The sequence below is a fragment of the Pecten maximus genome, chromosome 6 (genome assembly GCF_902652985.1).
Source record: "Pecten maximus chromosome 6, xPecMax1.1, whole genome shotgun sequence".
NCBI lineage: Eukaryota > Metazoa > Mollusca > Bivalvia > Pectinida > Pectinidae > Pecten > Pecten maximus.
The window spans coordinates 27,878,258-27,891,656 of NC_047020.1; the positions used below are offsets into that span (position 1 = coordinate 27,878,258).

The following is a 13,399-nucleotide window of genomic DNA, read 5'->3' on the forward strand; positions in this document are numbered from 1 at the left end:
TCACCTGCCCGACCACGTGGGTTTTCCCCGGATACTCCGGTTTCCTCCCATACTAAGACCTCTCACGCGCTTCAATCCCGGCAAACAATCGTTATCTAAAAAGTTTCGTAATTGTTTTAAAATAGATCAAGTTTATATATTTCACTGTCCAATCATTTTTATTCACTAAAACACCAGTGTTACAATCCAAAAATCAAGATTCATCAGAAAAACTTTAATTTTAATAATGGTCGTCCGATAATTAATATTCTGCTTATTTATCCAAAACTTCCCTAAACCGATTATACAACCACGACGAAGCGCGTGATATCACTCGTGTGCCATGGTTAACAGTCAGGTGTGTGAACGGGTTCAAAGACTGTAGAAGATGTAGAACGTTTTCAGATTTATATACATAAAAAAAGAAAAAAAGAGAAGATTTTAGCCATCCTATACTACGCTACGTTACACATAGACATGTTAAAGATATGTTGTTTTTTTCATCCAATGTAATAATGTAATGTTTTATGATAGATTTAGAAATTAGATATATATCAATACATACAAAATGCATCAAATCATTAACAGCTACCCTATATATACTGACTGTCTGACAATCTGATTTAACTTCAACTAATTTAAGACTGAGATCCATTAAAACTCTTTACTAACTAGGTATTCATGTTCTATCAAATATGGTTTGCTTCAAAAAATATAATATTTATTTTCATGAAGAAATCTGTCAAAGTTCAAGCTTCTCTATACCACAAACTACATTGCACGTATTACAAATTCTATTAATCGGGTGGTACAGTAGTAACGCACTTTCCTTTCACCTAGGTGACCGGGGTTCGATTTCCCGATCAGACGTGAAAAGGTATGGGGTCACCTGCCAACCGCGTGGTTTTTCCCCGGGTACTCATATAACTTATTTCGCATTTGTTGTAAAATAAATAAGATAAAGTTTTATTTTTATTTATCAACGTTGTACGTCGTACAGACAGAATATTCTGGCAGCAAATTTCAATCAACTATTTATTTCAATCACTTTCAAAACCAAAAATAAGCAATACAGGAACGACAGACATATGCGAATTTTTCATTTCACAAATAATGCAAATGGTCCACAAATCATGTAAGAAAAATGTAAGGGTTAAAACAATTGTAGTCAACTAAACTCTATACTAACTGTCCGAAAATTGCTAAATCATCCAATAATTAATATTCAATAAATTTCTGTGTAAACTCTTAAATAATTCAGATTTGTTAAAGTTCTCTATAAAATGAACAAATAGCCACAAAACAGCTCCTTACAAGATATTTACTAAAAACATCTGTGTTCCTTTGGTAAACATATTGAGCAAACAATTCCTCACATACACATTTATTTTTGAATGCGGGTTGCAAATTGGATTATACTACATTTATAAACAGCATATGACAGGAAATTTTAAAAGAAATTTTACCCGCTGTAACAGGGGATTATAAAATATGGGCCTAACAGATATATGTATTAAAGATCTGGACTCACAAAAACACTATATTGTCAGAAAATCAACATTCACTTAAAATCTATACTACCTATCCCATGATAACGATTCACTAAAACTCTAAACAACCTGTTTGATGATTAAGAGTTTAACTAACTTCCGATAATAAATATTAAATAAGGCTCTATATTTTACTCTCTGATGAATAAGATTCTTTTAAACTCTATGATACTAAACTGTAAATTCAGATGTTAGAAAACACTACTACAAATTAGGGTTAATAAACGTTTAATACATAAAACCACTACAGCTATCAAAACACATCGCATGCTTTAATACTTCGAAGTACGAGGTGAGAATAGTTAACCTGGATGTGGATATAAACATTAAATTATCCCGAAACTCTTTTCATAGTAATGGATGATAGAGATATAAAAATGGAGTGATATAATATAGTTACAGAACACGCTTTCTATGAAAAGAGGGAAAACAACACGCGTTTAATCGACACAGGTTCGGTATCTGTAATTCAAATGAAATGTTACACAAATGCTACAAAAGCGCGTTCACGCGAATCGGCAAGACATGTGACGGTATACAGCCCTAAACAACAGGATAGTTTACGGTGTAACGTGAATGATCTTTGCACCAAAATGGTGTAATTTATCTGAGAGGTCTGGCCCAGAAAACGTAAATAAGGTAACGGTTTAAAGAAGAATGTCTGTCCAAGTGTCAGTGTTAACTGCCCTCGCTGTGTTGGCTGGATCTTCTGTGCTAGGGTTTGCTCCGTTTGACCATGATGTTACCCCTAGCTGTGGCGAGAATGAAACAATATGTGAATTTCACTGGCTTATCAACTATACAGAGACGATGGTTATATTCCACGATTATGATGACGACGGTAACCCCATCATCTACAGGAACGGCTCATTCTACAAGAGACTCGACTGCGATTTGTATGAACAAGCAACATATGAAGGTAAGATGAACCCAAATACAGTTGTCCTTCTGACAAATGTGTTTTGAAATGAGTAATATTTACTTACACACAAACCTGTTTGCCTCTAATTGTGACCTTACCATATATTCATATTTGTGTTATTTGTAATTTGCTTTGTACAATGTAGTTGTTATTTTCTTCTATTATTGGCTAATGGTGTACCCTACAAGTTTATTAGTATCATTTAATGGATTCCTAAGCTCGGAAATATCTAATAACTTTCAAGTTCTATATATTGAAGAGTGACGAACTAAATGAGTTACCTCTGGTTACAGATTTAATGTACACCCTGACCGGTGATGGCTCCTATAAGATACTGTACACCGTAAATGGCAAGTTCCCTGGGCCGTCGATGGTTGTCTATGAAGGACAAGAGGTGAACCTTCCTATATCAACGTATTTATGTATTTAACATGACAACGGTCTGGTAGCAACTAATTTTTTTTTAAATATGGCTTGATATATTGTTAAAGATAGCAGATTTTACATTTTTTTTTTGCAATTTTGTAAACGTAAAAAATGCAAGCAAATTATAATGTTGATAATAATAATTATTATTGCGAATCATAATAATAATTATTATTATTATTTATATCATGTGAATATGGCATGAAATTTGAAATAAATATTGTGTAGTTCTAGATCAAAAATTTTAATTACAACGTTTATGAACTAACATGATTTTAAACTTTAGCTGTTATATTAAAATAATCATAAAAAACCCAAGTTAGTATAGATATAATTAAACAGATGTCAATACTATAATTAGGAAGGTCTGATATTAACATATATAACCTACATCCGGCTTGTGACATCATACATATTTGTTCTCGATTTTCAAGGTAAATGACATCAATGGAGTAGAAAGCAACCTAATGGAACACTATGTATTGACATCTAAAAACAACCCCCCCCCCCAAAGAAAATAAACAATACATAAATAAAAAATACCCCCCCCCCCCCTCCTCCAAAAAAAAAAAATAAAATAAAAAAAAAACAACAACACCTGCCTGGATTATCCTTTGAGTTCGGCCTCGATGCATAGATTTTTCGTGTTTTTATACAGGTCGATAGGGTTTGTAGCTTTGTAAGGATATACACTTAACAAATGACATTATAGGAAACGGATCATCAGATAAACACTGTTGTAGCTGCTGCATTAAGCAGCTAAACAAATACTCGACACGTCAAACAGTCTATATTTGCTATATAAGAAAACACGTGCACTGTTTTTCATATGTCGTTATATCAATTCTTACTACAGGTAGTCGTCCATGTTAAAAATGCCCTACTTATGGAAGGAGTGACTATACACTGGCATGGACTCTATCAGAGGGGGACGCCATGGATGGACGGTGTGGACATGGTCGGTCAGTGTCCAATCAGTCCTGGACAGTCATTTACTTACAGGTAAGTATTATTTGAATCCCACATCTGTTCGTGTGGCGGAACTGTATTGTTTCCAGTTTTTTTCCTTTTGTCAGTAGTTTCATGCTACACCAATTAACTCTGTTATTTTTTCATTTTGAAAATACATTCCCGATATTATTGTCGAAAACTCTCTCAGATAATAAAACCTCTGTGTTGGTGACAAAGTACATACCTATTTAACTACTAAAACTTGTGATCACCTGTCTTTTGTATAATCCCTTGACCTGTATCTTTATATGATATGCCAGGTTCATTGCGGATCCAGTTGGGACTCACTGGTACCATTCACACCTGAGCGTTCAGAGGACTGACGGCTTGGCCGGAGCACTCATTGTTCTACCAAAACCTAAGAAGAAAAAGGTAATCTAAAATGGTACTCACTTCTAAAGTAGCTGTAGAACGTAGAAAAACAAAGAGTTGCCTCCCCTGGTACTGTCTGAAACAGTGATTTTTGCATTTATTTTTGTATTTATGTCATTTTATGATTTCCAAACAGGAACCTTGATATTCTTGTTACAGCAAGCAAACATAAAATGTTATATCAACATCACATAATTCTGTAAATTAGTACCTACGACATATTGAAAATAAAATGTAATTAACTACAATAGACATTTCTCTGTTATAGTGATTAATTCATGAGCCTACTAATAACTAATATATAATTTCAATTTTTTTGTAAATCTATTGTGGATGAACATGACAACATGTGATAGGGGTCGGATCACCAGGAACCTACAGAGAAAGAGTTTGTAGCGCTGATACAGGACTGGTACCACAAGTCATCAATAGAACTAATGGAACACTTCGTCTGGGATCTTCGCAGGTACGTACTAAATCTAATGATATATTGCGTCACGTGTTACCTTATCCGTAATGAATTTATTAGTTTAAATTCCAGAAATAAAAACTGATAAAGATATTTAACGATGTTGCTTTATTTAGTAGTATGAGTTACTCCTGGAAATAGTTATGCTTTTTAATAACAATCTTCCCTAGATACGCATATGGTCCTAACGACTCCCGATGTTTCTTTGCCTCCGATTTACTGAAGACTGACGGAGGCTTAGCTGGCTTCATGCTGTTCCAATCCGGAGTTATTAACGGAAGAGGTATGATACTTTATAAAATGTATAGACCAAACGAGGCTTGAAAACTTTCTGAAAATAGAACAGTTTCTAATATTAAATCCGTTTCAATAACAACGATACATATAACAATTGTATCAGATAGCCATTCCTATTATCTGTATCAAACGAAAACCAAAATATCAATCATGACTATATATATATGAACATTTAGTGTGACTAGTCGTTAGCATAATCAGTTGATCAGATCATTTGAAAAAAGTTTTGTTAGATAATTTTTACATAACCTGATAAAAAAAAACCGTTTTGAAGCAGGTAAGAACAATTGTGTAATTCAGGTCTTGTTATCAAAATTGTAAAATTAGGATGTTTGAATGATAAGTGGCAAGCTAATGTCCTCCTACGTCAGAACACCGTTTATTCTTATTTTTATCAATTTAACAAATTGAAATGGGATGCAGAATGTTCTTCACAGATTGCTAAGGGCACAATTATCCTGATTCAGATTCAATAAACGTTATAAGATTGTGGTCGTTGAAAACGTCTGGGACCTTTTGTTTTATATTTAAGGGCACAATTATCCCGAGTTTGGCGACAACCCGATGTACCCCAATCTACCGTACGAGACATTTGTAGTAAAAAGCAATAAAACGTACCGGTTCCGATTGATCAACACGGGGAATGCCTTTCCTCTACGGGTGGCTATAGATCAGGTATGTCTGTATCAAAGGTAAAATTAACTAGAAAATGCAGGACAAAATATTAAAAGTGCTAATGAAGAGTAATAAGGATCAAAATGTTTCTTCTCATCCCGTCAACGGACTCTGTTATTTCTTCGATCACCAGCTGATTGGAAGTCTAATCACATACCAGTAACTAAGACATGGGGAAAAATCTGTATTTGCAGCGACAAATTCCAAAATTAATGAATATTAAAGAGCCGAGATTTCATGAAAATATTAACATTAAAACCTTTCATGTCTTATTGTTTAGGACATTTAAGCTTGTGATTGAACAAAGAAACTATTTCTACAATTTTTATATATCAAAATTCAATTTCCAGTCGAAACAGAAATAAGTATATGCGCCGTGTTAAAAAGTAAAATACACGACATTAATAAATAACTTATATTATTATCTAGCACAAGTTAGAATTAATAGCGACAGACGGTCGAGATATACGAGGAGTAGAGACAGACTCCATAACAACAGTTCCTGGAGAGAGGATTGACTTCCTGCTGCGCACGACAGAAACTCCGGACAACTACTGGTTCCGGGTCGAGGTATTTAATTATTATTGTTCATACTACTGTATTATGTATAAGTATTTACATTTGTCTGGCATTGTCACCATATAGTCTGTTTGAGAGCTCTGGCATTGATGTACGTTTAAATGCCAACGCGCTACACTTATCAGCGTATTAATACAACACAAACTGGAACTACAATATCCAATAAACATAGTTTATAATTAAGTTTAACGACTAATTATTTTGTCTACATTATTTGTTATAAAAAATATACCATTTGCGCATTACGTTGATAATAAATTGATTAACAAAATTGAGTTTAAAAAAAATGTCCATGTACTATTTTGTTTGCCCAAAAGCACGCGACCATGTTCCGGCTGTTCCAACGACTGACTGACTGTCGATAAGGCGGGGATTATGAATTCTAAATGTGAATTATAGCATTGAAAAAATAAAAAAAAGTAAAAGGAATGTAAATATAAGCGTTGAACTGTTTTTGTATGGTATTTATGATCTAATTGAATGCCAGAGCAGTTGTCATGAGTGAAACAAAAGATTATTAATGTCCATGTTTTGCTGCTTAATTACAATTCGTTACACGTCGGTAATTTAATGTTGTTCTGTTAGGCTAACGGCGCTGGGCAGGTGAGGGGTGTCGTCCAGTATGAATCTGTAGAAAAAGAAGTACCTACGTCTAAACGGAAGTCGTGTTCGGAGACAGATTGGTGTACAGATATCAACTGCATGGTCCAGTAAGTACATTATGCATCTAACATCTTGTCTATGTTAAAATGCAGAAGCAATAGCCAAAGTGAATAGATCAATTGCATAAGTGTTTAATTTCATTTCAGAGAGTACCCGACCAATGTCCACGTAAACTGCACGCCAATATCGCAGCTACGGTTATCCCCACACGAACACGAGGAGCGCTCGGTACCCAAATACACGGATGATGGAACGTTTAAGGAGATATTTCTGAGTGTTCATTTCCAAAGTAAGTGTGTTCGCTAAGACACCAGCGCAACAGATGTATGCTGCACACTTTATATATGCACTTTTCTGTAACCTGATTTAATTCATACTTTAACATGATAATTATGCACTTGTATGTACATGTATTGCTAATTTATTCTGTACTTACTGACCATATAATTAAACAATGGTAGTGAATATTTCATGTAACTTATTTTTATCAAAAGGTATATTCACCATGTTTTTGGTAATTTATGTGTGTGTAGAAACGATTGATTATTGTGGCTTAAATGTATTTTACATTTTCATTGTAGCTATTACAGATTTTGCTCATATAAACGGGATTAGTTTTGTCAAACCAACCAGTGCTTTACAGGTAGGTAATGTTAGCACTACTGAAGTGTAACTCATTTATCCAAGTAAGGGGAGATAATTCTAAGGATTTCCCAGGTATACCTATTTTCATAGATCTATACAGACAATCAATTGTTGTCTTGTTTATTGAAAAGTTCGGAAAGGATCCCTAGTAATATGTATGACCTGTATTTGTACTAAGTAATTGGTGTCGTATGGTAAAAATGACAAAACAATAACTTAGATGATATGGTCGCAGACATACCCCAACATGAGTGAAGCCGTGGAGAACTGTAACAGCACAGACATCCACTGTTACGAGGAGGTGTGTTTCTGTACACAAATCATCAAACTGGCTCTTGGTACTACTGTCCAGTTCATCATGGTCAATCCAGGTTTGTGCAGGGTATCGCCCTTTACTTACTATACATATCTTCATTATCTTGAAAACGGTATAATTCAATGAAGTCCATATTGTTACCTTCTTACGTGTAAAAACTTTCAAATTGAATTTCATGAATCATTTAAGTAGTTCAGTTTGAAATTGAGTTTTATTGTGATATGCGATGTTGTGTTATAACACATTCTATAGAATAAGAGCAATATAATTAAAATTTAATATCAACTTTCAACTATGCAATGAAATCCCGTTAATTTCCACGTAGTTAAAGATTTTTTCTTGAGTGATAACTTCCAGCTTCTATATTTTACTAATAATAAATAAATGTAAAACGCAAATTTTTATTTAATATATTTATTTCATTTTAGATTGGCATCTACCTTATTGAAATACCTTGTCAATTTTAAGGGCCCATTGATAAAACATCAGACATTATTTTACAGGGCCATTAGTTAACGAGACAGAGCTTGGCCTGCAGCATCCTATGCACATTCACGGACATACGTTCCACGTGCTCAAGGTTGCATACTCCGAGTACAATGCATCTGGAATCGCTGTCAGCCTTAACAATGACATCCGGTGTGATTCGATATTTTGCGACGGCGCAACTTGGTCCAATGATACTTGGGGAGGTGACAATATTCCCGGACTTAATTTGAAGGATCCTCCCATTAAAGACACGGTTCTGGTGCCAAGGCACGGTTACACTGTCATCAGGATGATTGCTAATAACCCCGGTAGGTTATGATTGAAGATAAACTATTGATGTCCATGCAGTACACACACCCGTTTCTTTATATACATTTATATACATGTACAGTGTATTAATACTGATATGCATATCAATAGAAACCATTGCTATTTTTAGCACTTCAAAATATATTTAAAGCCACATAATCTCAAAGAAATAGATTAAAATGTTTACTTTTTGACCGCTTTACAGTCTCAGACTTAATATATACCTAACAATTATCGCGAATAAAAAAATGTAGGGAAAGTGTATATTTATGAAAATATAACGGGAAATTCTCTAAAATAATACCTAGGGCCAAGTTTCTTTGCAAATCAGTCCCACATTGAACGCGCGGATTATCAGTCAACACGAAATAACGAACTCCGAAAGGCTGTGCCAGCCAAAACGGAGACAGATACTGTCAAATAGAAACGTAAAAGGAACTGGAATCGGCTAAACCCCAGGATTTCCTTAGGAAAATAATGGATTCGTTAGAACTGAGAAAGAGAAGAAAAAGGACTAGACTCGAATTCCGATTTTGCCGGACGTCTATTGGATTGCTGGTTACTTTTTTCCGTATTTCTCGAGCATTGTCAACTTCACCGATCTGAATCTTATCTATGTTTTGTTGCATGCATATTGCTATATCTTTTTATTAAGTATTTAGTTGTATACACTTTGTATTTGTTTATATTGATCAGTTTTACGAGAATGTTTTGCTTATAATTATGTTCAAATGAAAGCATTATTCGGCAAGTTCACCTATACTCGATATGTAAATAACGGTCAGGTGTGTAGTTTATGTGTAGTGTACGTTGTTGAAGCCTCGTTCTCGGCTCCGTGACAAATATCACGATAAAAATAGATGCGGCGAGTTCCTCCAGTCAAACGTTCAGTCCAATGGTCGTTTTGATGTTAAGAGAGCGTAAATGAGCATCTTGGATTGCCATGAATAAATGTTTACATCTAGAATTTTAGGTTATTTGGGAGTATGCGGCTTTTAATGGTATTGAACTCAACGCTGCCTATTGTTAATTCTTTCCCTACATATAATAAAATCATCTTATTGAACCATGTTTTGTATACTGTTAAACTGATTCGTCCTATTCCCAATGCTGATGATTCTTATTTCGTTAATCTGGAACATAAACTTTCCAAAAAGATTCATCATGTCACAAAATGATACCAGAACTGTCCGTTGCTGTTCCACATAGTTTTATTTACATGTGTTCATTCATACCAATATTATTGTTTCAGGATTCTGGTTTTTTCACTGTCATATAGAAATTCACCAAATAGCAGGGATGGCCCTCGTACTACAAGTCGGAGACGTGGACGAGATGCCACCGACACCTAAAAACTTCCCGACGTGTGGCAGCTTCAACTTTCCGCAGGACGAATTTGCAACATTTGTCAATGGTAAGTGAAACTTTGAACTTACTATCTTGTTTAGGGCTTTCTCCAATATTTCAATTGCTGTTAAGATTAATGTTCCGTTGTTTTTCTTACTTTAACGATGTACACATGTTATCGGGCACCACACTTAGGTACAAAATACATTCAAACAGCTAGTATATACAATTTCAGGGGAGTTAAATGTCGTCTGCATACGCAAGCTTGAACATATTATGTCTGAAATAAGATTTAACATCCACATAGCATGTCTACTCTCTTAGAGGAATAGCTATCATATGCACACACCAATCATTAGAGCTGATGAGTTGAACTGGTCTTTGTTCAAATGACTTTAATTTTATGTTTTAAGATTTTGGACATTTGTTTTATTGTCGCTTCTGGTGCCTGTCTTATTGTCCTTGTTCTTCCTTTTTCTGGGTTGACTTTTAATATTTATAAAAAAAAATAACCTAAACTTTACAAATTCGTTTTCATTTATATTGACAGTTTCAACAGAGACAGATAAACCGAAAGATTCTTCCCTGCAGCCAGATTTAAAGCTCAGTTCCGGTTTTTCAATACCTCAAGTAAAATCGAGTAGTGAAGACCCTTCCTCGTGTACTAACAAGTAGAAGTCGGATATGGAAGCTTTGTACATCATCATTATCTGTGTTCTTGTCGTCCTTCTGGTCTTGTTGTCAGCGATCGTATGTTGGCAACGTTACGAAAAAGAGGCCGCCTCTAATGATAATTTAAGCGCTCGTTATGTCCTACTCCAGGCGGCTAATGGTAACGCTGGCAATGACACGACCGATTATCTCACTTTCAATAAGATGTAACAACATTTAAATCATGGACACGAGTCTTTAAACGACAAACACTTTATTATTTACCATAACTCAAGATTGTCTTTGAAATTGCTTATGATACAATGTTACAGTAGACTCATATTTTCTCACATTACTATATGGTGTTCAACGTTAACTGATATTCTTTAGAAAGCATGCAGTATTTATAAAACATTTAGATTAATCAATTATATGTTTAATCCTTTTTTCAGTAACTTATTTCTACTGTATCTAAAGAGGCTCTTGTGAGCGAAAGACCGAAAACTTAATTGCATGATGTGTACTTCTTATATAAACAGCTTAGCGGTTTATTTAGAGAATACCTCGTGTTTTGCCTCTACACAGCCACAGAGCAATTCATAATTTCGTTTGACCCTTACAGTTAAATACAGCATGAACTTCAAATAAAATGTTCTTGTTCTTTATAAATCTAAAATGGCAGTTTGTTCAGATGGATACATTACAGAGGAGCAACCTATTTATTTTGACAAGACAAAGGGTCCCGTTTTTGTATATACATAATATCAATCAACAATGTAAATGATATATCCATTTGTACGGTACTTTCGTGTCGCGGTTTCCAGCTGTGATATACATTTTCGCTGCTACATATATAATGCAAATATTAGTGTATTGTTGTATTTATTTTCATATTATTTATAAATAAATCTTTCTCTTGTAATAAGCATTTTTATTGGCTTAAACAAATATTATATCAATCCATAACGTAAAATGTTTTCGTCGTTTGTAATGATTTTTGATTGACTGATAGAGCGGTGTAATAACTTCTAAGAGAAAAGTGTTCATCAATAAAAGTACATATCATATAGGTATCGTGAATAGTAGATTAAATCATAAGGTTATCTATGTTGTGGAGCTATAACACAAACAATTGGAGAGAACTCTTATCATAAACCGCATTGCAATTTATTTAGAGTACACTCATTTTTTTAAATTTCTATTTATATATATACAGTGTAAATATATATATTTTGTTTGTTTGTTTGTTTTTTTGCTTTTGTATTGTTGTTATCTTTTTTTTTCTCTCGTTATGGCTCCATAGCATGAAAACATCTTCAAGTTAAGTTAATCAACCACGATCTGTTTTTACAGAAAGGGACAAGTATTTACTAATTGTATTTCTACATTGTATTTCTACATTGTATTTCTATTCGATGTATATTCTTTATCTTATAGATCGCCACCTATATCGGGTTTTTTTCCCGATCGGGTGCTTTACGTATATTTTGAATATAACCAGATTAGTGTGACATAACTACTGTACTTTTTTAAAGACATTGATTAAATAGTCATAAGCTATCACCATTAAGTTTGAAATGAATGCGTGCGTTTGAATGGAAATTACACCTTACTTGATGATACATATTTTCGAAAATCTAATAAAATATACCACCATACTCCACGAAAGTACAACATGAACTATATCTTGTTTTGTTTCTACGCAATAAAAAGTTTGATTGAAAATAAATTGTTCATTATTTTTTTAATTGTAGTCTACATTGTAGGTCAGTTATTAACTTTTGTTTTTTGTCATCTGATGATCCTACGTCGCTTGCTCTCAAAACTGAGGTAGTAAATTGTGGGCGATGTAGTTGCAGGGGCCATGAAATATAAAACTTATCCGCAAAACACATGTTCCATTAAAATTATACTGTTTTTTATTTTAGCTAACATAACTATCAACAGCAAGAAAAAAATGATAGTTTGGCTTGTAAATGTTCAAAATCAAAATTCATCTCCTTGACTGAGAAATCCTAAGTGTATTCAGAACATTCCATATAACAAGAATCAATGGAACGAACATTTTAAAAGTATGCAAGTATTATCTGACAGAAATTTAAAGGAATGTTTTCTCTGATGTCTGATACGTTTATGATTTATGATAATAATTATCTAGACATTATAATTGTATGACGGCTGGTTTTGACCTTATCGTACTATCGCATTAGCGCTCCGTCATGCTGAGAGCGTCTGTTCGCTATGCGAAAAAAACGAACGCGCCATGCGACATGATTTTTTTTGGTCGCATTAACAAGCTACTTTTGTCACGCTGTCGGGTTTTTTTCAATCGCATTGCGTATTGTCGTTTTTTACATGCAAAGGGCAAAAGTGTACCATGCAGAGTTCATTGCGCCCATGTGCAGAGGGACGGTGCGCAAAGTAAATATCGAGATTGGGAAGATGCACCAAGCGACCAGCGGACTATAAATGTACGAAAACATTTGGAAAAAAAACTTACATGGATGAAGAACCCGTGTGTTTAGGTAGGGTAAGCGTTTTTGCTTGATGGACTGCACGTGCCATGTAAATCCAGGTAATGCTATGTTCGTTATATGAGAACCAGGGCTGCGATAAAAAGACTTCAAGACAGATATGTTTAAGAGCCTCGAAGACGTTAAATGTTTATCACAAAAAATCATGGATCAATATTGATTGAT

General features: G+C 34.2%; 1 protein-coding gene across 1 annotated transcript in view; it reads left to right on the forward strand.

Moving 5' to 3' along the window:
• Window positions 1-12,425, forward strand: part of LOC117330123 — a 30,076-nt gene extending 17,651 nt beyond the window's left edge. The window contains exons 16-30 of the mRNA XM_033888341.1: window positions 2,179-2,448; window positions 2,745-2,845; window positions 3,734-3,879; window positions 4,149-4,260; window positions 4,617-4,726; window positions 4,900-5,012; window positions 5,559-5,701; window positions 6,131-6,271; window positions 6,866-6,990; window positions 7,090-7,232; window positions 7,525-7,586; window positions 7,824-7,959; window positions 8,408-8,701; window positions 9,955-10,116; window positions 10,600-12,425. Of these exons, the coding sequence (XP_033744232.1) occupies window positions 2,179-2,448; window positions 2,745-2,845; window positions 3,734-3,879; window positions 4,149-4,260; window positions 4,617-4,726; window positions 4,900-5,012; window positions 5,559-5,701; window positions 6,131-6,271; window positions 6,866-6,990; window positions 7,090-7,232; window positions 7,525-7,586; window positions 7,824-7,959; window positions 8,408-8,701; window positions 9,955-10,116; window positions 10,600-10,724 (2,183 nt within the window). The 3' untranslated portion in view covers window positions 10,725-12,425. The remainder of the gene's footprint in view (window positions 1-2,178; window positions 2,449-2,744; window positions 2,846-3,733; window positions 3,880-4,148; window positions 4,261-4,616; window positions 4,727-4,899; window positions 5,013-5,558; window positions 5,702-6,130; window positions 6,272-6,865; window positions 6,991-7,089; window positions 7,233-7,524; window positions 7,587-7,823; window positions 7,960-8,407; window positions 8,702-9,954; window positions 10,117-10,599) is intronic.
• The last annotated feature ends 974 nt before the right edge of the window (window positions 12,426-13,399 follow it).